The sequence below is a fragment of the Mycteria americana genome, chromosome 7 (assembly GCF_035582795.1).
Source record: "Mycteria americana isolate JAX WOST 10 ecotype Jacksonville Zoo and Gardens chromosome 7, USCA_MyAme_1.0, whole genome shotgun sequence".
In the NCBI taxonomy this organism is placed as follows: Eukaryota; Metazoa; Chordata; class Aves; order Ciconiiformes; family Ciconiidae; genus Mycteria; species Mycteria americana.
The window spans coordinates 20,686,090-20,713,369 of NC_134371.1; the positions used below are offsets into that span (position 1 = coordinate 20,686,090).

Sequence of the window (27,280 nt, forward strand, 5' to 3'; positions counted from 1 at the left end):
ATCATGGCAGTTCTCTGGGCAAGTCCCTAAAGGTGGCTACTGCTTTTGTTGATAGATGCAGGTACACCTGAAAGGGGTTGCTTTGTTTTTAAATACTGTCTTGAGTTAAAGACATTATTAAGTATATGTATATTCTAAAAATCAAAGCATCAGTGTTACTTAGAGGTTATACCTCTACAGAATTAAGTCCTTAACTGTTAATTTTTGGGAAGCTATTGAGCATATTGGACAAAGTTTAGGAATCCATAAAAGCTTCACAACCTTCTAGACAGTAAGTCAGTTACCTAAACTACCAGAATTGCACTGTTCTTTATTTGCTATTTGTAGTTTACCTTTTAAAAATATTTCAGTAATTTTATTAGAAAACAGAGACAATGTTGTATGCTACAAGGGATCAACTATGCAATATAACCAGGTAATAAGTAATTTTCCCCAGAGTATTTTGCTTTTATCTATAAATCACTAATACATTTGAAGAAATTCTGGAATGATTTGGAAATTACTGAAATAGAAAAACTAGGAGGAATTCAAAGGAGTTTTTTTTTAGTTAAAAGCTCAATATCCTCCTTGATCAGAGAAGATAATATAATGTCAGTCCAGTCAGGTTAGAGTGTTAATACTACTTTTTACCAATGTGTTTTTAAAATAAGTATTTTAGCTACAACAAGTTCAGTTATCAGATCCTGCATAAAAAGAATGAGTTTTCCTAGGAAATGCATGTCTTGAAAATAGTAATTAGGTTATTTTATTGCTCTTACATACGTATCCTTAGTGAAATATGAAAATTGGTTTTGGTTTCTCCCCCTGCCCCAGCCAGGGTAGAGCAAAATATTGGAATTCTGAAATTTGGGCAATACCTACAGTTGTGTTGATGGTTGTATTTAAAACAAACTCCATGCGGAACCGGTCCTCTACTTAGTTGTCCTGTTGTCCTGTTTTCTTTCCTACTGCTATTACACCAGTGGCTGCACTGCATTTTACCTGCTGAAGCAGGAAAGCAAGTAATCAGCTTTCATTGCTCATATTGGAAATCTCTCATTTTCTTTCTTATATCCGTTACAGAATTTGCTGAGGATCGAGAAGATCCATGTAATTATGAATTTTCTTCCTGTAGTCCTGAATCAACTCTTCTGGGTTTTGGTGCAAAACAGTGATGATGAAGTTACAACAGCTGTGACCAGGTATCTGAATATTTTCTGTATGAGGAAAAGAATTCACTCTAGACTGCAAATGTAGATGTTAGTCCAATTATAGCTGCTCTTACAAAGCCTGACTATGGCATTTAGACTTCAGTAGGTGAGAATGCCTGCTTCCCCCTTAACACAAGGCTCTGCAAATAATGCGTGGAAGACTGTGGTATCATATGGCTGACTCTGATACCAACCAGGAAACCATTGACCATGGTGGACGTGTCTCTGTACCCTGAGGTAATCATAGGTAAAGGTCTCATTCTTAAGGAGCTAAGTGCTTCCTAACAAAGCTGAATATCAGTTTTGGTTTATGTTTGGGTCTGAGGATGTGGAGTTCAGCATAGGAAGAGCTTAGCATCTTGCAGCATCCAATGCAGAGTCAAACAACCAGGTCACGCTGTTCTGGGGTATTTTTTAATTAGGGTATATCAGCAATAACTGAAGAGCAATGGAAGCATTTTCCAGTGAGCAGGCAAACAGCCGGAATGATTTGCTGAGTCTCTCACCCCTCACATAATGAAATTGTCTTTATTGATGCTGTTAATCAGGGCAGCAGGAAAAAAAATACTGGAGAGATTATTATTGGTCTCTGCAGGAGGGCAGAAAGTTGCATTGCATTTTCTTTTGGCGAGAGTGTTATTTTTGTTGTACTTCTGCCCGTAGCTAAACATGGGGACTACAATACAACTAAGTAGGTAAAAATTACAACTGTCCTCAGCAACCCTGTTAGACTAATCTGCTGTCAGTATATTTACTTTCTTTCCACAGATTGTTCTTCAGAATCAGTTCCTGAAGAAAGGTTAATTAGGAAAACTTAAAGGAACAAGGAAGCAGAATTCCTCATCTTAGCCTTGGAAAGCTAGAGTTTCAACGTCCTTTATCAAAAAGGATCATGGCACCTTGCAGGGCAAAGTCCAGTGTTACCACACCTAGGCAGTAGCATTTGAAGAACCTTTCCTTGTAAACATGTGTGATTTCATCACTGCATACTGTTTTCAAAGGGAGAGAAACAGTTGGACCTTTGTTCAGGACCCCTTTATGACCAACAAATCAACTGATGTTAAGGCTGAATAGAGAGAATGAAGGATTTTGTCTCAGGCTAGAATTTCAGTACCGGTTAACTGACTGGAAAAGAAATGCTATAGAAGAAGCAGCTGTTTAAAAAATAGTTTTAATGATTAGATGGAAAAGTGGAAGTATGTTAATTTTTTCATGCTTCAGATTTTGACTATACACCCACCTGGCCAAAAAAAGAAAAGAAGTATTCCCAGTGTTTTTCATGTATGCGTGGTAGCTTTTGTGCGGTAGAGTTTATGTCACCAGGAATATGCATGTCTGCTGTGCGCATTCATTGATGTGTCCTATATATACACACATTGTATTTTGTTCTGAATAGCTTGAAGCAGCTTGTGTTGAACATATTAAAAGCAACAACAACAGAATGACAGCACAGATTGGCTTATGTACTGGGGAGAAAACGTTATTGCTTTTATACTCTCATGGTTATTTACTTGTCTGGGGGCCCAGTCATGTCATCATTTCTCTGTCTCATCTTTGCCAGAACTCATTTCAGTTTCAAATCAGAATAAAGGCTGAAGGATCAGAATGGGCACAACTAATTTTGTCATAGCTTTTGTGTTTTGCTACAAGTTTTACTTCTTCTACTAACAGCAAGAAATGAGATAGATGAAAAATACCAACTTAAAAAAATTACAGAGCTTTTGAGTCCAATAATAAGAATTGGCAGAAAACACTCAAATCACCAAGCTTGTCAGAATGACTGCTTGTATGTGGACCACAGTCAGGCATATTAATAATCCATTTTAGTCATACTGTTATTATGCATACCCCTGAATTTGAGATACAGTTCACTAATTTTTGACATTTGAGAATCATGAACTGTTTCCTCCCCATTCTTTTAACATAAAAATACGATTATAAAATTGCAGAGTCTTTTCCATATTAAGTATCCTGAAAAAATGAGATCCCAATAATCAAGAGGAAATCTCATGGTTAAGTTGAAGAAGACTTCTTGCTCAGACTTGTGTTTTCCGAAACAGAATGACCTCAAAGATGGCCCAGGTACAAATTGAAGACAAAACTTCGCTGAAACACTTGGTCTCAAGTAGTGCCATCTCTGCTGTTAGTAGAAGCTCAGGTTGTGAGAGTGGGTGCCAGCACGACCCGGGCAATTTTCTTCCATGTTGCTGATGGCCAAGCTCATCTGCAGAAGCTCAAAGCATCTATGGTTGCACCAAGTGTCCAGCCTCTCCCTGCTGCGCAGTAACGAGAGGGTGCTGTGCTGGGCCTTTTGTTCCTGAGTGCTTGGGCGCTGAGGCTGGGGCTGAGTCCAAGGTTATGGGCAAACAGTGCAGGAGAGGGGCATGCTTGGGCTTGAGCCTAGGCTCGTGTTTGTCTTTGATTAACAGTGCTGCCATAAGCAAAGTATCAGAGCTTTACAGAATTACCAAGATCTAAGAGAACCTGACAAGTAGCATTCCCAGAGAAAGAGGCTCTTGCCTCTCTGTTTCATTAACATACTCTCATTTTTCTTACTCCTAATCATCCAAGGTCTGTATAAGCTTTATTTAGTTAATAGTTTTCTTTTGTTGTAATGTCAGTACAGTTATAACCGTTAAAACTGGGTGCATTTTGTTAGATGAATGCATATGTAACAGCACAATCCAGGCAAGTGGAGGGCCCAAGGAGTGACTGTTTTTTCCCAGTGGGACAGTTTCTGCACACGCTATTCATCATTTGGATCACATCCCTCATGGACTGTTTTAAATGAGGTTACAATAACAGAACAATGTGATGTATCAGATAGACTTTCTCTGCCTCATGACACAAACCAGCTCTTTTTTTTTCTGTTTTTATCTTGCAGGGTTCTTACTAACATTGTTGCTAAGTGCCATGAAGAACAACTAGACAACTGCATCAATTCTTATGTGACGGTATGATTGCTGTTATTCTGTTAACTATTTTCTGGGGCAGCGGGGGATGATTTTGTTTTTTGTGGGGTTTTTTTCCTGTTTACTCTTAGTTGTAGTTGTTTGTAGCTTTCTCTGCATCATAGCTTTCTGCCACTAGTAGGATGGGTGACTCGTTAGGAAACTAACGTAAGATTTGGAAGAGGCTGAGTCAATTCTCCTCCTCTGCTATAAGTTTCTTTGTCACCTTGAATAAATTACAGTGCCTCTCTGTGCTTAAAGAGCATCCTGTAGAGCTGGGACACTCCATGGAGTGTCCTTCTCCACCAAACTCAGCTGCATCCTGGCTCGCAACCTTGGTCCATTGAGGAGGACAAAGGGCTGCTCATGTTTCCTTTGCACGGTGCAGCTTGCTTTCCATAGGACACCAAGTTGAGCAAGCACAGGAGGAGGAAGCTGCGGTGAACTCTTAAAGGGTACTGGGATGTGGGAGGGACAATTCCCCATAGTCGGCTGATGACCAGAGCTTACATTTTAGAAGCAAGACTAACTGCAAATGCACTTCCACTGAGCTTCTAGGAGCTTAGGCTTAGCGTCAGTCTTTGCGAAACAGTGTTAAACTGAGAATTCCCCACCTTTGCAGGGTTTGAGAGGAGGGAAGAGGGAGATAAATACATGAAAGATCATGAAACTTCAGCTAGGTAGATACCAGTGAGGGACATTTAATGTAGTTTGCTCGCGGTTTGCAGCATTCCTCTTGACTGTGATGAGATTTATCACTTCAAAATATCTGGCCATCTGTATTATACATGTACAGGGTTGCCCTCATTGTAGTTGAAAAGGATCCACAAGTGGTAATTTTTACGGAAGAGGTACTTCTGGGTGCTCTTCGTGGTTGCAAGATGGCTGCATGCTTCTTAGGAAGCGATAGCTTTTTAACTAAGCTTTTGATTATTTTCTTAAGTCATTATTTTAGTTTCAAGATCCTGTGTCTCTGCGTGTGCTATTGTACATAAATTCTTTTATCATCTGTGGAGTTCAGATTCTTGTAGCTGTTCCGTGTTTACTCAGCTTTTTTCATCCATTATTGTTTTGAAGAAGAGGTTATATAGAGAATATATATGAATATGTTCTGTGTGTGGAGTTTGGTTTCAGGCAAGCTGTAGTATTACTTAAAAAGCCAAAGGAGTGGCCTCTTTAAAGATGATCTCCTTGTTTTCTGTATCAGATGAATATCCATTAAATGAGTATGAATAATGCTATTGGCCAGCAAGTATCCCATCAGTAGTGTATTTGGGTAACAGCTTTATAAGCTGAGAATTTTATGAAGAAGCCTGTTTGTAAGTAGAAGAATACATTAACTGCTGTTACTGGCATGGACGGAAAAATCAGTAGATAAATGAACCTCATTTAAAGGTGTTACACTTTTTTTTTCCTCTTCATTTGCCTTTATTTTTTTCTCTCCCTTTTAATTGCGGGGGAGAGGGCTGGAAAATTTTGTTCTAGTCTTACTAGATTAATCAGTAATGAGTAAGTTGTAATGTCTTTGAGTGTTATATTTATTAACTTATTTTTGCATTTCAAATAGCAGCATAGAGGAGAATTGCAGGCTGTTAGAAGAATTGAAGTAGATACTGCCATCACTTTGTTTCTTGGCCTGCTCTGGTTCAGTGGTGACAGAACTAATAGAGGTCATGATAGCAATGAGAGATCCCCCACAGTCATGGAAAGAAGTTATGAGTGACAAATGTCTGTATGGGCTTCTGGCTGTAATGATACTCTGATTCACTGTGCAACAAGTAGTTTTCATAACATACATTTCATTTGTGGATTATGAGTAATATATGCGACAAGTTTTGGGGGTGGTTTTTTTTGTTTTGTTTTTTTTTTTTTTGAAATTAACTTTAGGAATAAAGAGAAAGCAAATACATTCCTGATGAACTCTGAAACTTTAGCATGTCCATGGGTAGAATAATGAAAATATGGTAGGAGTTAGGTTACTAAATGGGAAAACTGTTTTAATTTCAGTGTTAACAACTGTTGGTTGATATTTCCATGGTATGGATTTACTTTCATACCTCATGAAAGTATGTGTTTACAGGTGATGCATCTCAGCATCTTAGTAGTCAAATTTTAGTCTCAAGTACTCTGATTTAAGCACAGAGGATTTCTGCTGAGGTCCAGCAGAAATCTTCAGCCTCCAAAACAAATAACCTATGTAACATTTAAATGTAGTTAATTAAATGGGTAGTAACACTTCTTCTACTTAATAACTTTTCAAAATTGCAATAGACACCTATTGCAGCTAAATATCTCTGAAGTAAGAGGTGATTATTAGGCCACACCAAAAGTCCATTTAGCTCGTTTTTCCCATTTCCAGCAGCAGTCAAAAGCCAGTAACTGTTAATCTCTTTTATCCATCTGTAAGGAAACGAATACCTACTTTAGAAATGCCGTTTTGGAAATAAGTAAGTTGAGAATTGTGAGTCAGATGCAATAATAATGCAAAATTACACTGACTTAAATAACTGGACCCAGAAGTGTCAAACTGCGTAGGAAGAAGCTTATGGCATCTGCTCTGGAAACAAGGTTGAATATTAATAAGATATTTTCAAGTGAAAATATTTTACCTGCCTGGTTGAACTAAAAAGGTATTTCATCCCAACTGATGCACTGGCAGAGCTCTTGCTTCAGGGAAGGAGTAATGGATCCCAGTAGCAAATTATTAGATTAAAATGTTGAATAAAACTCATACTACATTTATGAGTTCTGAGCAACTTGGTAGATAAATTCCTCTCTTGAGGGCTTGATTTCTAAAAGGGGTATAGTTTTCCCCTTCTGTCAGCTCCAGTGGGTGCTCTACACCTTTCAGGATGAAGAGTTGTTACCAGTTCTGACTAGCTGTTGCCACTAGAAGAAAGGAGCAAGTGAAAGGTGGCCCTGACTAGGTGGGTGAAAAACCCTCCGTACTTCCTCTGCTTGCTTATTCTTTTTTTCCCCTGGTGAAATGGCTTGAAAGGCAGTTTAGAGGTGTCAGGATCCTGTGCCCTATTGAAAAAACAAATCACAGCACTGATTTTAAGGAGAAATTCTTCTTGGTTCACATTAAGCTGAAATCAACAGGAAGTTGTGTTTAAAACTGTGATTTTGTAGGGGAGCAGTGTTGTGCCGTTACTGCTAGGGGAATTAAACTTTATGTGAATGTATTGTTCAGTCAAGATATTTTGGTGGCAAAGATTCTCAGCTGTTAGTGGGGTATAAATAATTTATCATCTTCTGCTGAGGTTTTTTGTATTTGTTTTAATGTACATTTTGATAATTTTTCTTTTTCTTTTCTTCTTCAGTATGTATTCAGGACCAAATCATTTGAAGAAAGGACTGTTCATGAGGAGCTGGCCAAGAATATGATTGGTCTTCTGAAGTTTAATGACCAAGTGACGGTGAAACAGGTTTTAAAGGTGAATGATAGCTTGAATTAGCACATTTGTAGTTTCACTACTGATTTTCTGCCTGAAACTCACTTGTCACATCTCTTTCTCCTCTGGTCTTTTCCTGTATGAGCTTTGCACAAATTACATCCTGCAGTGATTCAATGGAACAGACTTACCAGACTTGCTACAGTTTCTCAGCATAACATGTTTCTCAGAATGCCGTGGTTTGCATAATAAAATTCCTCCTTTCTGTTACAGCTCAGTCTGAGTCGGAAACCTAATTCTTACACAATACGATGTGAGCGATTACTTTTAGGATACTTTGTTTTAATTTTTATTTCGGAAGATGCAGGGATAATATTCGTCTGTAAGCAGGACATTTATATCTGATTTCAGCTGCTGCCTTTGGTTAACAGTGACCAAAATGAGAATCATTGAGGTTTCCTGAAGTTTCTCATATCAAACCAGGTCTAAGAAATTCATACATGTGCAAGCCCTATCACTGAGCCTGTCAGTTATGGTGTAAGAGCTAGCCAGTCCAGCTCAGGTGTTCCCAGTGGCAAAAGAGTGAACCAGTTCCTATTTCCTGTGCTGAGCCACTGGAATAGCAAAAATAGGATTAAAAAAGCAGAAAAGCTGGCCTGCTGGGAACCTGGGCCATGCAAAAATACTTGTGGTTGGGTGTGTTGTGGGGGGTTTTTTTTGCAATTTGTAAGCTTTTTGAGTGTATTTGTTTCACATATCTCCTGAGATATGTGACGATACAGATACTAATCTGTATCCTATCTGTTCACTATTACAAATGGTATTTGAAGAACCACTCTGTTTATCTTCTAAACAAGTACCATCTTATTCTGGGCCAAATCTGCTGGAACTAACAAAGCAGTTTATTCTCAGCTTTTGTTCTCTGAGGTTCTCTGCATCATGCATTTCTGCCAGTTACCTGCAAACAAACAATGAGACAGTGCTCAGCAGGAATGGAAGGATTGTAGGACTGGCGTTTGCGGGCTCCTTATTGCACAGAGCCACAGTGACAAAGTGCCTGAGATGGCTTCAGCTCCTTTAAGGACATGATCCAATGTTACTCAAATACATGGCACTTAGGCTCTGTAATTTATTTGTCATGTAGAGTTTATCATTGTGCGTTACTGAGAATCCATCTATAAGGAATGGTAATGCAATGTAAAGTATTTATGAGATAATAATTTTTCCTAATCTCTTTTTTCCTTCTTTTGAACAGCATTCCTGGTTCTTCTTTGCAGTTATCTTAAAATCAATGGCACAGCACTTAGTTGATACAAACAAAATAAAGGTAAGTATATATGTGATCTAAATTAAGTAGGCAATCAGTCTCTTAGGGAAGGTATAAAATGCGGAATCCTGGGAAATACACATACTTGGACTTTTCTTCTTGACTGGTCAAAAAAACCCCACTGTTATACTTTGTAAAATATTGTTTTTACCCACAAAACCATTATATTACTTGCTGGGCTCAAACCTATTCTTGCTTGTACAGAACTGGTGGGCCAAAAATACAATTGCATCAGCTTTGTAATGGGTGGGTTAGAATGGAATGAGGATTCTCTAACTTCTGCTGGTTACCCAACAGGTGATTATGCCAGACAGCAAATAAATGATCTGGAAACTCTGCTTTGCTTTGAGCAAACCTTACATAGCTGGAGAGCAGTGCTTTGACCTCTTTTCTGCCTGATTATCAAAGATGCTCTTAGTATACTTGTGCTGGAATCTGAGGATAAGATTTCCCACTTTCCTATGGACCAGATTCTTCCTTTTGGGGTTTATAGTGAGAATAGATCCATGGAACTCTAGGAATATTTTTCTTCTGTGTTCAGTGACCTGTGGTTTATTGTCTTTATTCTTGGCCTGAATGTATTTTCAGGTTTAATGTGCAACATCATACACTCTCAAGTGATGATCTATTCCCTGCTTAGGTTTCTCGAACGCAGAGGTTTCCAGAATCATTTCAAACTGAGCTGGATGCACTTGTGATGGTCTTAGCAGACCATGTTGTTTGGAAGTACAAAGATGCTCTTGAAGAAACCAGGAATGCAAACTACAGCACTGCCAAATTTCTCAAGGTGAGACGTTCTGTCATTACAGCATATGCACTAATTTCCCCATACTTAATGCAAACTTGAGACTATTCTAGTCTAGTCAAAGGGAATAAAACAATTCTGAGTGAATGGTGGCTCAATTTCCAAGTTTAGTGTTGACATATAGTTCAGTTTTTCTGTGCCCTTGGGTCTTTGAGAATGCAAAACCTTTACCTAAGTCCGCTTTAAAGCAATTCTGATTCATTTATATCTGTTCTCTAAAAGAGCCCAAGTTCTCAAATTTTGCAGATTCTTACATTACATTCAAATGAGTAAAAAGTTTGGTAAGGAATGAAACCGTAGTTACAATTGAGCTGGTATTTTGCTTTAAATACTACAGCTCTCAATGACTGTGGGTGGATTAATATTTCCTAATCACAACCAGAGCGGGCAGCTTTTAGAAACCAGAATAAGCAAATTGCAAGTATTACGTGAAATACTGTAACCTACCTTTTTAACTCTGTAATGCCCTTTCATTTACCAAATATAAGAAAATACATGCGTGCTTTGGAAAAGTCACTAAAAGGGGTTGTATTTTATGGTTTCGTCCTAATATTTCTCAATGATTTTTATTTTCCCACCGTTGAATTAGCTGTGGAACACGGGAAAACTGCCATTCAATAAGTTGTGTGGCCAGATACTTAATGCTGTGTGGCAGAAGGCTCGGGGCTTCGCTAGTTTTGCAGAGTTCAGGAACACCAGATAAGGGGGAAATTCAAGAATGCATTCCCTATCTGGTAGGCTGACTCTGCAAGTCAAAAATGTAACTGTAGCACCAAGGCTCTCAAAAACCTTTACACCTTCTAGCTATTTAGCCCCGTCAGTCAGCAAGAGTAGTGTTCTCATCGTAAAGTAATGTAGTGGCATATGTGCTCCCGGAGAGATAACGCAGCTCATAGACAGTGAGTATTGTGGCTGGATTGATTCCCCAACAGTCATTGCTCTGTCACTGAAGGAGATATTCAGGTCAGCTCCCACCACGTACCACCTCTAGTGATTGAGTGTTGCAGTACATGAATGGCTTTCATTAGGTAAGCTTTCTCCTAGTGCACTGTACACTGTCATAGTTGTTTTAGACTGTAGACGCAGTGAAAATGAAAAGTTTGATCAGTTTATTACTACTGAAAATAAATTTAAAAATCGAGCCAGATTCACTAGTTCCCTGGTTTTCCTTGCCCTTCTATAAGACTAACTTCACCTGTGCAAAAGGTTCGAGTTTATAGGTGACGCAAGGCAAACAACCAGGTAAGTGAGGCCATGTACTGCTTTTTTTGGCTATAAAATAATAATTCTTTTTTCCCCCTTTCTTAGCGCTGTTTTACATTTATGGATCGTGGATTTGTGTTCAAGATGGTCAACAATTATATAAGTATGTTTGGAACAGGAGATAGCAAGGTATGGTTTGGGGTTTTTTGTTTGTTTGTTTGCTTGCTTTTGTTTTTTCCTAAGTGACTCGCTAGCAGAATATTTTTATGTTGAAACTACTTATGATCTATTCCATGGCTTCACCATGCTCAGAACTCAAGTCAGTGAAAACATCTACTGTAAATATGTGTTAAAACCTCTTGGTTTTGAGCCACCTACCCCCTTTTCTGGGAGTAAATAGCCGCGTCCAAACAACTACTGACTGAGCCCTGTGAGAGCAGACTCTGCAAAGACTGCTCAGACCAAAGCATGCAAAAGGCTGACCAGTCAGAAATTCTTTGAATTCAAGCTTTGATTCTTTGGAGAATACACTTGTGGTTTGGTCTATAAATATCAGCAGCAATTGGCAGTAATTTTCCTTGAGGATATTAAAAGTAAGAGCATATGAACGAGTAACCATTGTGTAAACTCAAGTGAGAATGTAACATCTCATTTACTTTGAATGAAAGGTATGCCCTTACCTCATTGATGATGCAAGAAAGCCAATCTGCTCCAAATTAGTTTGTTCTTGCTATGAGGAAAATTCCCTGCAGCCTGAATTTCTTCTGTAATACCTATAATAGTCAGTGATACAGTTTGAACAATACATTTCAAACTGCAAGAGGTCCCCAAATTATTCAGCTTGACTCCTTTACTCTTCATCCATCAGGATGAGTCACAGGCTTTTTCTCTCCCATGACTGGGTTTCTGAGCTATCACACTGGAGCATATGAGATGATAAGATAACAGAATGTATTCAAGATACACACTTTGAATGACTCATCTTTCCGAAAAAAGCTTACAAAACTTTTGTCCATTAACTTTTTATAGTTCTTTAGTGGTGATCTGGGCATTTGTAGGTAATGAGTGAGATTACTCCAAGTCTGTTTTGCTTTTTACTGAAACCAACTTCATGCTGCAGTCCGGTCTTTCACCTATTCTCTGGAACAGATGTGGAATGGAGTCTCTCAATATTAATATCATAGCCTGAAGTCTGTAATTCTGTAAATAATATTATGCAATCTGAAAATTGTTTCCACATTTCAAACTTCCCTAAATACATTCAACCAGAGAAACAGATGTTTAAGTAAAAAAGCCAATTAATGGCTAGTGGAAAAGCCTGAGATTAGTCAGTGTGCAGAGCAGAACTTAGCACCTCCTTGGCAGTAAGGGCGTGCACATTGCCAGCCACCCAGCATCCCTCCAGAGCCATCTGCCAGGATGTGTGGAAGCAAAATCACTGCAGAGCTGAGACAGATGTATCACTGGAACAGGCTTTGCGGTGCTTGAAAACCATAGCCACAAAATAAAATCAGAGATTTCTGACCTCAAGGAGAGAGAGGCCTTGCATTATTTTCATTTTCAGTCAGACACCTAAGCAAGAGTCGGTCGTTTAAACGTGCTGCAGGATTCCTTTCTGTGTGTCTTTTGCTTCTTTAACTGGATTGTTTATGTATCAAAAAGATTATACTGCAATCTGACCTCTGTCTTCAGAAAATTTAACAGTTCATATTGCTGCTTGAATAAATAGTTTGTGGGTATATCAGTCTATAACATTGCAGTTTGAATTTATTGTAATTGTGAATGAAGCACCATAATTTCTGTTCCACAGAAATATCCCTCACAGTATTCTATATTTTGACATTTAAACATTGCTTTCAGAAATATTTATTCAAAAGTTGAAATACCTCATTAGAATTCAGTTCATTGTTGTGTTCCCTCAAAATGTCACAGTTCCTCTTGGGAAACACATTTCAGATGCTTCATTTCTTTATTTGCCATTAGACCCTCAATTGCATGTCCAGCTGTATTCCTGATGAGGTACTACACTGCAATAAAACATTTCAGGGAAAAATTCCCCACCATCCACTACTCTGTAGACTCTGAAAAGTGCATGTTCCAGGTATCCTAGCCTGACGGTGGCAGCAGAAATGCTACAAGTTAATTTTAGGGACTGACAAAGACTTAAACATAGGGCAAATAAAAGACTTTTACAAGTACTTTCTAATGCTAGGGCATGCGTTTGACCTAGATTGATGCAGTGTTGTATTGGTAGTCCTGAATGACTGCTTTCTGCCACTAAGAACAGTGAGCTGAGAAGATGGAAATAAAAATGTATTACTGGATGTCATGTATTATCTTTATATCTCAGTGGCACATCATTATAGTGGCGATGATAAATTCTCGAGGCAGTTGCAAGGCTCCACGAAAGGTCGTGGATGCCTTCTTGAGAGGGAGTTATTAAGGAAATAATACCAAAATTATATAATGTCCATATCCCTTGGAGCTGGAACTCAGTGGCATCGATAGAGGAAGTTTTCACCACTATCAATAACTTTTGGATCTGGCCTGTGTGGCTGAAACTTTGTATTTGGTTGACCAAAAAAAAAAGAAGGAAAAAAAAAGGGCGGGGGGAACAGAGAAGAAAGGCATAATAATTACAACGGTCCCAAATTTATGTGAACTGGAGAAGATACTTTGCTATGATTATATGCTATAATATATACCATTAAAAGACCCAGTGTAGCTTTAAATAGACCTTAAATATTTAGCTTGGGTCAAGCTTATATTTATCAGCACATCTTCAATGAAAAATCATAATTGAGGAATCCAAAAAGCTTTTTTGACTGTGACAAGTTCGTTTGATAACAGAGACGAAAACCAAATGTTTATTATTTGTACAGCTTGGCATAACAAGCCATAAGGTTTCATTGTTGGGTGTGAGTATGAATTTTGAGGTAGAAGTAAATAGCAGTGCAGCTCTGTCATAGCATTTTCCCTGTTTTAATGTGAACTGAGCCATTGCCTGTTGTGATTTTCAGACTTTACATCAGTTCAAATTTGACTTTCTCCAAGAAGTCTGTCACCATGAGCACTTTATCCCTCTGTGCCTTCCCATACGGTCTTCAAACATTCCTGGTAAGGCATCACCCCAAAAGGGATTCTGTACAACGGCGAATTATCGGGAGGTTCAAAGAGCAGATAATAATTAACTCTCTGAAGTATCATGTCTGCACATCGGGCACAGAAGCCCCAAATGGCTTTTCAGGTGTGGCAGTGTGATAAAAATAACATCATTTTGGTACGCCTGTAAATAAATGCAAGCCCTGACAGCCCAGTTAGGCAGTGGGAGGTGACTGGAAGGGCGGGAGCTGGAAGTTCTGAGGTGAATGAACTGGACTATTTGTGAGGACTAATTACTAAAGCTGCAGTAGCCGTGGGAGGTGGTGAGCGAGGGAAGGGGTTGAACAGGTACAGCAGGAAGGGGAAGAAGCTGAGGCAGTGATCAGGGTATTGTGAAACCCAACTATTTGGGAACAGGCTTCCCTGCTGCTGTTGGGAGTATGACTTGTCCATGTGACAGCCCCTCCTTTGTAGGGAAGATCTGAACTGGACATGCAGCAGGATTTTGGAAACATCCACCTCTCAGATAACAGGCCATTGATACTTTTGCCTTCAGAGTATCTCTAGGACTGGCAGGCAGGTCCCATGCAATAGCCCTTTTCTCCCGAGTGCGTTTACTTTCTTGGCCTCTGGCAAGCCTGAACTTTACGTGGTCACCATATACTGCAGTGTTTTTACCTGGAGCAGTGAGGCAAGAGAGGCCCATTTCAGAATCTGTTAGTAATACCTCCTGAGATGCTTCTCAAGGCAGAGGATACGGCGTGTAACCCATGTTTTGCAGAGAAGCATGAACAGGTTTTGCCTATGCTCTACCACAGGAGTGAATCCACCCTGCCCATGCCCCAAAGCCAGCAGCCACCATGCATTCCATCTCGTGCGCTGAAATCTGTTATTTCGAACCTAACTTTGTGGCCAATGCCCAGTATGGGTGCTTTTCCTCTTGGTTTCAAAGGCGCTGGGATTTCAGCCCTGGGCACAATTCCCAGTTCTGACAGTTTTCCGTGGACTCTGGGGAGTTCACTTGGGAGGTGGTCTTTTAAGTTGCTGAGAGTGGAAAGTACGTTCCAGTGGAAGGCAGAATCATCTCTCTATGCAGCATTTCTCAAACTATGGGCCCTTGTCTCCTTTTTGCTTCAGTTTTCAGCACCAAAAAGTGAGTTCAGTTCTGACACTCTAACTTGCTTTAACAGTAGAAGCGGTTTCATTCAAATTTGAGTCAAATTAAAAAAAAAAAGATACAAAGCAAATATTTTTTTTACACTTAATAAGTAAAAAAATATGCATGAGTTTTGCCTATTTTTGTTTTATATTTATGAAAAATGAAGACCCCGTGACACCTTCAGAATCAACACAGGAATATCGAACATCAGGTATGAACAAAATGACTGCATAAGCAGTAAGCAGAATTGTGCATCAAGAGCTTTAAGATTTACTTCTACTGCTGCCACTGAACTGTGGCAAATGTAGGCAAAAATTATTTACCGTTTTCAAAAGTGGAATTAGTCTGGATCTCTGCGTTCTAGAACTCTTCTAGCTAGAATATGGGAACAACAATTTGGACTCTGTGCCTCAAAGAAGTCAATAGTATTATTATGTGCAAAACAGTTGAGATTCTTATATGGGAATGTGTATATACATTGTCTTTTATTATTGAATTTTAAAGCCTGCATGATTTTGAGAAATAATAATATTAGATTAATTCATTCTAGCAAGTGAGGTAGCAGAATGGGGCAGTCAGATCAGGAAATCAAGGTTTAACAGTGGATTAAATCAATAAAAGTTATTGAAAATTTGGAAAATGGAGGGGGGGTGTTTATGTAACCTATATATTAATTTAAGCATTCTTGTCCATTCTGTTCCAAGATATTCCAGAGTACACATTGACCAATGAATTTTGCCGTAAACATTTCCTAATTGGAGTCCTGCTGCGGGAGGTTGGTTTTGCCTTGCAAGAAGACCAGGATATTAGGCACTTAGCTTTATCTGTGCTTAAAAACTTAATGGCAAAGCATTCATTTGATGATCGATACGCAGAGCCGGTAAAGAAACTGTTTATTCTTTTTCATTTGCTTGTTCATATAGTAGCTAAGCACGTATGAAACTTCCTTAGCCACTAGTATACGTTAATTAATTTCTTCAGGATTGTGTTGTATCTTTTATTTTTTAGGCAAAACAGGCACAAATAGCAAACTTGTACATGCCACTCTATGGAATGCTTTTGGACAATATGCCAAGGATTTACATGAAGGATATGTTCCTTTTCAATATCAATACTTCCAATCAGGTAATTAATGTGATTTTTCAGAACACTGAAATGATCAAACTGAGGTCTGGCCCAGTCAATTGGGTGGGAAGAGGTCCAAGTTTATGCTGGTCACAAATTAGCTAATGAAATGCAGTTCTGAAAATGCTGATTTGTTTGCACCCGCGATGTTTAATTTGGAAGGTTTCGATTTGCAGAGCACCTGCAGGGCCCCAGGAGTCTGTACTGGCAGGTTATAGACTGTGGGTCTGGAACAGACCCAGGACACTGGCGGTCCCAGGGCTGCAAACTCGAAGTTAGAAGTTTGCAGCCCCAGCCAGTCAGTCCGATATGTCTGCCCTGGTGCCGCAGGCTGCGGGCTGAGGACCCTGTCCTCAGGCAGGTCCCTTGGCAGGCGGCTGGGAGACACTGCTGTAAAGAACAACTCCCATCACCCACAGATTCTCTGCAGGGTTACATCATGAACCTACAAGCAGTTTCCCTGGTACTACAGAAGGACCATGAACTGTACCAGGAGGCAGAGGGAATGCATACAAGTAGCTGAAGGTGGGAAGGGGTACAGAAACGTCATAAAACAGCTTTACGACCATAGAAAACGTCTGTATAAACTGCGCATGTGGAGGAGTACATTTGTTTATTTCTTAAAAGATTAGATGTGTTTCAATAATAGCCCTGCTTTAAAAACTAGAAACGGATTTCTGCAGGGATATTGTGTCTTCCAGTCCTTCCAGCAAACAAACCCATTTCATCTGAGCATTGCTAACAGCAGTTAATGCTCCTTTCCCAATGCTCTGCTAGTGTTTAAGAAGCAAACACAGTTAGACTTGATTTGTCCTTTTACAACTTCAGTTATGAGAGGGTTTCATACTGCAGGTAACTATTCGGCGTATTATGGCAAGCCTTGATCTTTTAAGGCTGCAATGTGTAAACAACTGAAAGTAGGTTTTCAGGCTCAGTGTCTAAGAAAAGCTTATCGGGTGTGCTGTCATTATGAAAGTTATGAGTGATATCATGTACTGGAGTTTGTTCTGTTTCTTTCAAAATACAGGGATCTAGGGATGACTTGAGCACAGCCGGAGGATTTCAGAGCCAGACAGCAATGAAACATGCAAACTCTGTGGACACGTCCTTTTCCAAAGATGTTCTGAACTCCATAGCAGGTATAAATGACAGATTGAACACGCACACAGGTAGATTTCCGTGTATCTCAATCCATTGTGCTTTCTGCTTAGTATTCATGGAGGATATCATTAACCCATTTTATACGATATTCAGGGAAACATGGTATGCAATGTTTCTCTTGCCTTTGGATGTTTTTGGATTGATTTTTATTTCTCTTGTGAAGCTGCTCTTCTTCCACTGCTTCACTTACTCTCCTGATTTGGAACGATGCCAGCATTCAGGCTCTCACAAATCCCTGTGCCTGAGTTCATTCTTGTAGTCTCTGCCTGACTTAAGAATAGTTCCAAGGTTTCTCCTGAAAACTCCTGAAGTCTCTTGGAGGCAAGTATTCTTAGTTTTTCCAGACTTAATGGAAGGTAGAAACACAGCTTACTTTGTTCACTTCCTCCAAACCCCATTTCAAAATTCAGGGAAGTGCATCGGCATCTTTCCACTGATTGTGGCTTTAGGTCAGGCCTTACAGAATGTATCAGGCCATTTTAATGCCATCAATAACGGCAAACAGAATCATTTCACTTCAACTTGTTGCATGTTTTCAGTACTAAACATACCCATCAATAGCAAAGCTATTGGAAGTTCAAAGCACTGGTGTCAATCCAGCATGTGACACATTTTAAGTTTTCCATTTTTCTTGTTAGTTTTTGTATCCATAAATGTTTTAGTTTAGCATGTTTGCTATGACTTTCATTTACAGCCTTTTCATCAATAGCTATCTCTGCAGCAAACCATGCTGACTCCAGAGCTTCCTTAGCAAGTCTTGAATCTAACCCAAGTACCAATGAAAAAAACAGTGAGAGAACTGACACGTGTGAAAAGGTACATGTGCAAATGTTGAAAACGGTTACTAGAGGTGGAAAGCTATCACTATACTTAACGAGGCCCTTTGCTGTCAACTCAACAGATCATGAGACCTTTGTCTTTGATTGGATCAACGCTTCGTTTTGACAAGTTGGATCAAGCTGAAACTAGAAGTCTTCTTATGTGTTTCCTTCACATTATGAAAACCATTTCAGAAGGTAAGAAAATATGCACTCACTACCTAATTTACATTGTTGTAAAATATTGTGAATGCTGAATCCAAACAAACATTAAATTAGAATAATTATCAGTGTATTTTACAGGCTTTGGGTCAAGTTTAATTCCTTGTAACAGATACATAATATGTTTTAATATCTCCTTTAGACGCACTGATTTCCTACTGGTTGCGAGCACCATTCTCAGAAATAACGGACTTTTTCAGCATTTTAGAGTAAGTTCACTTTGTGGATGGTTGATTTTATGTTAAATGGTGATGTTCTAAAGTGACTGCTGCAAATAATTTCTCTCTGGGCTTGTCCACCTAGTGGAATAGGCTGAGATAGCTCTTGTATCTTAGATTATTTTGCCATAATCTTTCAAAGCCATAATGAGATATTACTAATAAAATCCATATCCTCCAATATGTTGGTCATTTCCATGAACAACGGGCATAATGCTTTGGGTATTCCTCCTAAAAGAGATTTTCGTAGTAGTTTCCCCATTTGGGGTTGAGATTCTGTTCTTCCCTTGAGAAAACTATTTAGCTCCCCAAAACTTCCAAACCATAAGAAGAGCCGTGTAATGTAGGGTTACCTGCTTTTCACATTTCCAAGGTGGTTTGCTCAATCCAATCTATGCATGTCTGCAAAATCCATGCAGGTAGCTGTTTTCAGAATTTCCTCACCGTCTCATAACTGAAATGCAAATTATTTAACTTCAGCTGGTGAAGAAGCAATGCTTTTGCAGCCAAGTCCTTGCCTTAGGCTTTGCCTCCTCACCAAGCAGGAATCTTCAACCATGGAGAAAGGGAACAAGGGTGTGGAAAGTGGTGCCACGTCTTGTGCATCCCTAGGCTGGGAACTGCTGCATTCTATTCTGTTTGCTTGCTAGGAGGTGCATATGCCACAGGTCTCTTTGAGGCACTAAGATTCAACATTTTTTCATAATTAGGAAGCCATTAATAGACATAAAATGTGTTGTTTTTTCTTTCAGGGTTTGTCTGCAAAATTTCAGATATCTAGGAAAACGCAATATTGTAAGGTAATTCTCCAGTTATAGGCTGTATGTTACAGTATTTAAATATTACTGCATTACATTAGGCTTAAGTGAGGTTAACAGTGTATCTATCAGTTTTCTCCTGAAAGCATCAGTCTGACATACTGAAGCCAATGTAAGCTTCATTTTTTCTTTTATGCTATGATGTTCTGGACGTCTGAGTACATACCTGGTGTAAAAGATGAATTGCATGTGATGATATGATAACCACTATTGCATTTATAACCCAAAATACTGGGCCATTCTCAAGCATATATCTGTGCATATACCAAACAAAGGAACTTGAACACTGTATTTTCCATCCATATAATGGAAAGAATAGTTTTAATGGGCATAGATAAATGTTCCATGGCAATAAAAGAAAAAAAAAAACTTCTGTGTCTACCCACTCTCTGAAAAAGCATGAGATTGTGTTCCAGCTGTGAAATGTGAAATGCACACTTTGTCTCAGTTGATGTTTCATTTTTAATTTAATGTTACCATTGTGAACTTGTCTATATGTCATACTGTGGAAAAACAAAAGGTGACCAGATGAACCAGTTCATGCTCCATGGCAGGTTTTGTTAGGCCTGTTTTTGTTCTTCAGAGGCATGGCAAAATCGATGTCACATTCCATAACAGATTAACAGTTATTTTCTCTTAACAGGAAAATTGCTGCTGCTTTTAAGTTTGTTCAGGCCACCCAGAATAATGGAACCCTTAAAGGTTCGAACTCCTCTGGCCAGGCATCAAGTCTGCTCTCGCAATGGTAATAACACGTTGTATTATGAACTCCTATAAAACCACAATCTTTGTTGTCATCTTCCAGCCCTCGTACACAGTCACAGTGTTGACTGAAAAGAGGTTGACACAACATGTAACACATTTCAGAGCACCCCAAAGCCATAAACTGTAAAAGAATTGAGTCCCTTTAACTTCAACTTGACTTATAAACTGTTGTTTAAAATGTTATGTTCAGAAGAATCCTTAGTTACTGTCAATATTGTTAAGTATTGCAGAAACAGCAGCTGCTGTTTTCAGCTCAGATCCCTGTCTGAAAGATAATCCACAGTTTTCCCCAACCTGAAGGAATTCATAGGCCTGCAACCTTATGCTTTCATGGAATCTTACTACTTTAGGGGTAAATATCTATGGAGGCACTTACAGTGTCAGGGGATTCATTTCTCCCCAATAACCCGGGGTTGCAGAGGGGAAGTATCTAGCAACACAAAGTCAAACTTAAGAGTAGGTTTGCTTGACACCCGTCTTTTTACTTCCATGCTGCTAAGTGTAGCATAGTCCTATACTGTTATGTCCATGTTGCCAGTTAGAGAATCTTTCTTTCCTAGTCTTTTATCCCTCCATCTTCCTAGTCTAAACATTGCAAGATTTGATCATTTTCATGGACTGCATGGTAATAAGCTGCAGGTGCAGCGCATCTTTAATAATCTTTTTGATCCTTTTAGGGGAAAGTGGGATCCTTTTCATGTTAATAATGTAAAACTCTAGGGAGAAAGCAAACTTTTGACCCTGTGCAGCTTGTGGTTGTATCTAAGAGCATGGTGAGAAAGTCCCCCTTCCTCATGAACCTGGATCATTGACTTTTCTCATTTACATATAGCTAGAATATGCTCACCATTATAAGGATGTATCTTGGAATGGAACAAAGGGGAAAAAAGATGCTTTCTCTGCCATACTTCTTTCTTTGTTCCTCTGCTGTGCAGTTTTCAAGAAGCAGCACTGATTTCATTACCCCAGCTGCAACTGGCAAGCAGCCTTTAGGAGACTGTTGTTTTGTTGCACGTTTGCAGATGAACCAACATGGTGGCAATCCAGAAAATAAAGTCACATTTCTGCCGTCTCCAAGGCCTTCACCCTTTACCCCCTCACAGATCAGCATTTGTTGTCCAAATGGCTATTTGTTTGGCCTGTTGTAATACAGAGCATTTTTTGATGATGAGTTGAGAGTTGAAGTATTGCTGGTGATCAGCTCTAATTTGCACTTACATTTATGTATTTCAGTTTGCTGAAATGTTCATATGAAACCAGACTTTCCACCTCCTGCCCCCCCCCCAAAAAAAAAAAACCAACCAAAACAACACCAAAACCAAACCAACAACAAACCACAAAAAAACCCCCTTGAGATCAAATTTCCACATGTTCCAAATCCACTAGTTTGCCAGGATGTCCACCCAAATTCTTCCACTGTGACCATTAATGGAAGACTTTATCACATTGATTGGCAAAAGTCTGACCATCAATTCCGTACCTGTGTTGGGAACTTTTTTCTTTTTTTTAAATCTAAAATGTTAATTTTCTAAATTATTTTTGCAAAAATAGCCAACGTAAAAGAGGGTTTAGGTAGGTGCAGGAATTAATTCTGTCCTAGAATATTTTTAAATTATGCAAATTTAGGAAGCTACATTTTTAAAAGAAATTAAATAAAAGTGTATTTTAATAAGTGACTTGAATTTTGAGAGATGTTAAATCTTGCTGAATTCTATAGTGGTTAAAAATTCAAAATCCTTTCAAAAATTATGATAAGCATTGGTATTTTAGATTGAAGCTTTCATTATAAATTCATGATGAGTTTGTCAGCATCAAAGAGGGTTAAAAGAACACACACATATGCATACACATATTTTTACTGTCATTATTAGTTTGTCATAATTTTTTTCCCCTCATAGAAGCTGTATTAGTTCTTTCATGAGCAGGATACATTTTTCTTGGATTCTGAGTTAACAGAACTCATCTCAGTTTCCCTTCACCCAAAGGCAGTTTTCTAAACGTCAGCCAGCTATTTAAGCTGATGCTTTTTTTCAGTGCTCAATGAGTGTTTTACCTCCTGTGATCTGAAGAAATCACAGCACATCTGTTTGTTTTGTCCACCTCACTGACTTTCTTCTTCATTTTTGTTTCTCTGAAAAAAATTGCATTAGTTTAACTTAGCCATTGAGAAGTACTGCAGAAAATTCTAACTGACATGGAAGAATTCTGTATAGGCATGATAGTTTATTCTTTGTTTCTGTTTTTTAATGGTACCTTTCAATTTCAGGATGCATTCTACGTCTAGTCACGATGGCCACAAGCATCACAGATCTCAAACATTACCCTTAATCCGTGGCAAAAATGCACTTTCTAACCCCAAACTCTTGCAGATGATAGAGAGCAGCACTGCAAGTAAGTACAAAAACTTCCCTGTGGAATTCTATGGGTTTTGGATCAGGCTCTGTACAATTAAATCTGTTTTCATGAGTGCCAGTGAAAGACAGCCTGAAGAGAAGAGCCTAAACATAAATAGAGCTGCTGACTCTGCCTTTTTTCAGACTAAGAAATCTGAGCTTAAATTTGGGCAAAGTTCATTTAGAAACAAAATTAATTACAATAACCTGACATATTTAAATAGCCTTAATGACAAGTTATTCCCCGCTTCCCAGCATCTCTTGCATCTATGGTTGTGTACCTCGCTGTACAAGCAGATGCACACTGGCTGAAATATTACATTTATTAGATCTAGCAATAAAAGTGACCTTTTCGTGACAGAAGGTTCTTTAAATTATGAGATCGAAGTCATCTATCCCACTTTCCAATTAGGTTTCTCTTCTCCTTTGAGGACGAACAGAAACAATGAAAGAATATGCTCACATCACTGGTGCAGCTGGTAAAAGTGGACTCAAATTCCCTCCCCTTTCATCTCCCGTGAGCAGTTTTCTTCAAAATACCCCTTCAGTTAAATGTACAGTTAGGACCCCATCTCTACTGTGCTGAGACTTAATGACGAGATAGCAGAATTACATCATCTTTAACTACACTCAGAAGATTGTTTGTCGTCTTGCTTTTTATATGTTGCAGGCAGCTCCAATGAAACAGACATTGTACAGTATGTAGACACAGAGGCAAACATTGCTACAGAAGTTTCCCTCACAATCCTTGACCTGTTGTGTCTTTACACTCTGAATCACCAGGTATGTTTTGCTATTTCATTTTCTGCTTGAACTGGTGGCATGTGGGATATGTGGTGGAAGGAGGGCCTGGGGGAGCAGGCACACAGAAAACTTGAAACGCCTGAGACAGCAGGATAGGGAAATAACTTGTGCCAGTGTTCGATGAAGGCATTTTATGAAGGAATTGAGTCGTAGTACCCAAACTGAATAGAAAGATGTGGAAGAAGAGCATCCTATGTATCCAGGGCTATGTACAGCCCTGCTCTGCATGAGTGTTGTGCATCTACTAATGTGTCACCTTATCTGAATCGTGCTTATCCCACTAGCTTTCAGGGATTTTACACAAAAGGTTTCCAAACTGCTTATAATCTATGTCTCTTCAAGTCAGCAGGTAGATCTTCTGCCTCTTTAAAAATTGCACTACAAATAGTGGCCCAGATGACTTGCTGAAGGTCTCACAGCTACAATACAGCAGGCAGCTCCTTTTAGATTTAGTGTCTCCTTTCTGCCACCCTAGCCCTTAAATCTAGTGTATACCATCCAGAAGTAGGAGTACAGGCATAGGAAAGTGCTGTCCTTGGGAAAACTGCAAGTAAAAAGAGTCTGCAGCAAGCTGGGAATGCCTCATCCGCAGAGATTTTACATTGAAAAAAGCATCTCCCTGCAGGAACACTGCAATGTAAAGTCCAGCAGATCCTTCTTCTGTTTATTCACTTTAATAACCAGAATGTCCTGTCTCGTCTGTGAACTTTTCAGAGGCAGCTCCAGCAATCTGATTGCCAGAATGCATTGATGAAGAAAGTCTTTGACACACACATGCTCTTTTTGCAAATCAACCAGTCAGCAGCAGCTCTCAAGCACGTCTTTGCTGCCCTACGGCTGTTTGTAGGCAAGGTAACTATGGATTTATTTTGTTAATCTGACCTGTTAATGTTACAGCAAGTGCAGCTGGAGGACAGTTGGGTACTGTGAAAGAGTTCTGAACTTCACTGTATTAATGCTTATTCCTGACAAAGATCTTCTGATTTATTGCTGATTAAAAGTGAGAGGTTCACAATAGCTGAAAAATTAGTTCTGTTTTGGAAAATGAAAAATTTACTAAGAAAGTGAAACTTGTAAAGCAAATAGATAAGTCATGTCCAGGTCTGTGGTATCTGGCTATGTCATTGGCTTTCATGCTTTTACCACCCGTGGACGAAAGCTTGAAACCCTAGGGGTCCATGGTCTTCATGGCAGATACCTGGGTTACAGAATCCAGCGGTGAATGATTACAGCTGTCCCCAGAGGAGCCAGCCAGGAGAGTATTCCATACACTTCACCAAAAGTTCATCCGAACTAATACAGTTTTACAAATACCTTTTCAACATAGAAGAGTTTTTGGACAAAAACATGCTTATGTGTCAAACTGTTTATTTGCTTGCATTGCACATATGTAAATGATCGTGGGCAATTAGACACTTGGTGCCAACTGCAAAGGCTTCACAATTTCCAAGTCATAGACTTAGATGAGATCCTCTTAAAACTAACCAGAATGTAGCACACAGATAGCAATTGCTATGGGCAAGTGAGAATAAGCAAGGCTGGCCTGATCTCCCAGATGTTTCTATGAAATGCAACAGTGGAGATCATTTTAAACCATGTGGCCTCCTTCTGGTTGTTATCTCGGGGGAAAGGAGGAGGAAATCATGCTTCTCCCAGTAACGTAGCTTGAGGACATGGGGGAAATACAAAGTAAACCATCCACAGACAGCTTTAAATTACATACCAGACAGTCAGGAACGGAAGAACTCTGTGCAATGGGGAGGGTGAATAAATATCCAGGATTGCCCTTTTCATTCATCTTGTAGCTCTCGGGATTGAATTCTCTCTTTGTAGTTCTGTGGGAACAGGGATCAGTCGTGGTTCCTGCAGCAGAACCTCTCAGGTGGTACTTGAGATCTGTAGCCAATATCTATGTCTTCCACCTCTCCTCGCTCTCTCTTCTGTTATATTCACCCTGCTGATAAATAGTAGGTATGGTTTGGAGAGCCATCCTTCACTCTTTTTTGTCTCCTGCTGTTGAAACCCTCAACCGCTGGAAGTTCGCTGACTTTGCTACTCAAAGTATTTTCTCTCTCCTGAACAGTTTTTATAGTGGTGCAGAACCCCACACACACTTTCCTGGTTAGCTATTCTGCATTCCTTGCAGATAGGCTGCTCTGCTTTTATGCTTGCTGTGTGCCAGCTGCTGTCTGGACTTCCTGGAGGCCAGTTTGATTGTTGCATTGCATACGATGTTTGTATGAAAACCTGTGTGCAGTTTTTACTTAATCTTAATTTGCCCATGGGATGATGTTTAGCCAGTGACTAATTTTTTCGCTAAACCCTGGTGTGAATGAATATGGGAGAGAGAGTTGTTTTTACTGAAAGCTTAACAGAAAAAAGTATTCACTCAGAATAACTGTACCAAGGCCTGAGAGTAGTGCTAAACATATTCACACATTTTTTTCAATAGTTTCCATCAGCATTTTTCCAAGGACAAGCAGATCTCTGCGGTTCACTCTGCTATGAAATCCTGAAGTGTTGTAACCATAGGTCACGTTCAACTCAGACAGAGGCATCTGCTCTTCTTTATTTTTTCATGAGAAAGAACTTTGAATTTAACAAGCAGAAATCAATAGTCAGATCCCATCTACAGGTAAGTGAAGCGTGAGATCATCAGTATTTAGCTGATGTGCATTGGTTTTTATCATTATTATTTTTATGCATTGTAGCAAAGCAATTCTTTTGGAGTCCTTAGACAGGCAATTCTCTGTGGCAGCTTGATTTTCCTGCCAAGTCTGAAGACATTGGGCTGGATTCTCTGCTGGTTTTGGGCTGCTCGGCTCTGTTCCAGGGAGATACAACAGCTGTGAATGTAGCTGCATAGCCAATAAATAGCCAGACAAATGGCTATTCTTGATTCACGTGCATTGCTTACAGCAGTCAGAACATAGCTGGTGAAGGAACTAAACTATCAGATTCTCTCTGATAGTATATTAACAGAAATGTAACGTCCAGTAACAATGCACTTACACTGCAAAATGTGAGCAATTACAAACATTGGAAAGATTACTCACAGTCCTTGCATTTGTATATGTTATCTTTTTACGACAGGTATAAAAGTGCATCTCTGCTAGCCTGTTACATCAAGTCATACTAAAATAGGGATTAAAAGCTCTTCAGAAACTTTGATTTTCTTTGCTAATTGCTCCCTGTGTTTGCTTCCCCCTGTACAGCTCATCAAAGCAGTGAGCCAGCTGATAGCAGATGCAGGGATTGGCGGATCTCGTTTTCAACATTCACTTGCGATTATAAATAATTTTGCTAATGGAGACAAACAGATGAAAGTAAGAAACATTTTTTGTCAATCACTACCTCTTGCAAAAGGTCAACCATTTCAGAGGAGCAAGTGTTTCAGTGAATAAAATTGCTGGCTTTTATTAGACAGTGATTTATGCATTCATAGTGTGCCTTTTCCAGGCAGCCTGAAATTCATTAAAAAGTTTGTGACTCAGAAGCTTAATAATTGAAAATAGTTTTTAAAACAAAAAAGAGATATTTTTATTTGAAAATTATAGTATTTGTTATTCACTGCTTATTTTGTTCATTTGCCTGGTGTCAGAGAAGATATAATGCATTGTGACTAATGAAACACAATTGCAGTTGACAAACAATTTTTAGCCTACGAACTGTCCCTTTAGTCTGTTCAGTAAATGTGTAGCAAAAAATGCACAACAGTTGGGTTTTGTAACAGCTTCCTAACCCCCTGAAAAAGGTACTTAGCTCTTAGATTAGTTACCAAGGCTATTATATTCATTGTCTGTACTAATCGTATTGGAAAAGGA

At 39.1% G+C, this 27,280-nt stretch overlaps 1 protein-coding gene across 9 annotated transcripts in view; it reads left to right on the forward strand.

Moving 5' to 3' along the window:
- The window catches only part of DOCK10 (dedicator of cytokinesis 10), a 167,705-nt gene that overhangs the window by 119,952 nt on the left and 20,473 nt on the right, over nucleotides 1-27,280 (forward strand). For 5 of the 9 annotated variants that reach the window (XM_075507323.1, XM_075507328.1, XM_075507325.1 and 2 more), the window contains 21 exons: nucleotides 1,063-1,181; nucleotides 4,075-4,144; nucleotides 7,465-7,578; nucleotides 8,792-8,863; nucleotides 9,504-9,650; nucleotides 10,977-11,060; nucleotides 13,892-13,988; nucleotides 15,284-15,343; nucleotides 15,837-16,012; nucleotides 16,141-16,257; nucleotides 17,285-17,396; nucleotides 18,113-18,234; nucleotides 18,320-18,434; nucleotides 18,601-18,667; nucleotides 19,429-19,476; nucleotides 20,138-20,239; nucleotides 22,526-22,650; nucleotides 23,323-23,435; nucleotides 24,171-24,308; nucleotides 25,909-26,091; nucleotides 26,672-26,782. In XM_075507323.1, coding sequence (XP_075363438.1) covers nucleotides 1,063-1,181; nucleotides 4,075-4,144; nucleotides 7,465-7,578; nucleotides 8,792-8,863; nucleotides 9,504-9,650; nucleotides 10,977-11,060; nucleotides 13,892-13,988; nucleotides 15,284-15,343; nucleotides 15,837-16,012; nucleotides 16,141-16,257; nucleotides 17,285-17,396; nucleotides 18,113-18,234; nucleotides 18,320-18,434; nucleotides 18,601-18,667; nucleotides 19,429-19,476; nucleotides 20,138-20,239; nucleotides 22,526-22,650; nucleotides 23,323-23,435; nucleotides 24,171-24,308; nucleotides 25,909-26,091; nucleotides 26,672-26,782 — 2,292 coding nt within the window. The remainder of the gene's footprint in view (nucleotides 1-1,062; nucleotides 1,182-4,074; nucleotides 4,145-7,464; nucleotides 7,579-8,791; nucleotides 8,864-9,503; nucleotides 9,651-10,976; nucleotides 11,061-13,891; nucleotides 13,989-15,283; nucleotides 15,344-15,836; nucleotides 16,013-16,140; nucleotides 16,258-17,284; nucleotides 17,397-18,112; nucleotides 18,235-18,319; nucleotides 18,435-18,600; nucleotides 18,668-19,428; nucleotides 19,477-20,137; nucleotides 20,240-22,525; nucleotides 22,651-23,322; nucleotides 23,436-24,170; nucleotides 24,309-25,908; nucleotides 26,092-26,671; nucleotides 26,783-27,280) is intronic. The other 4 variants (XM_075507331.1, XM_075507324.1, XM_075507326.1 and 1 more) reach the window with 3 other exon arrangements.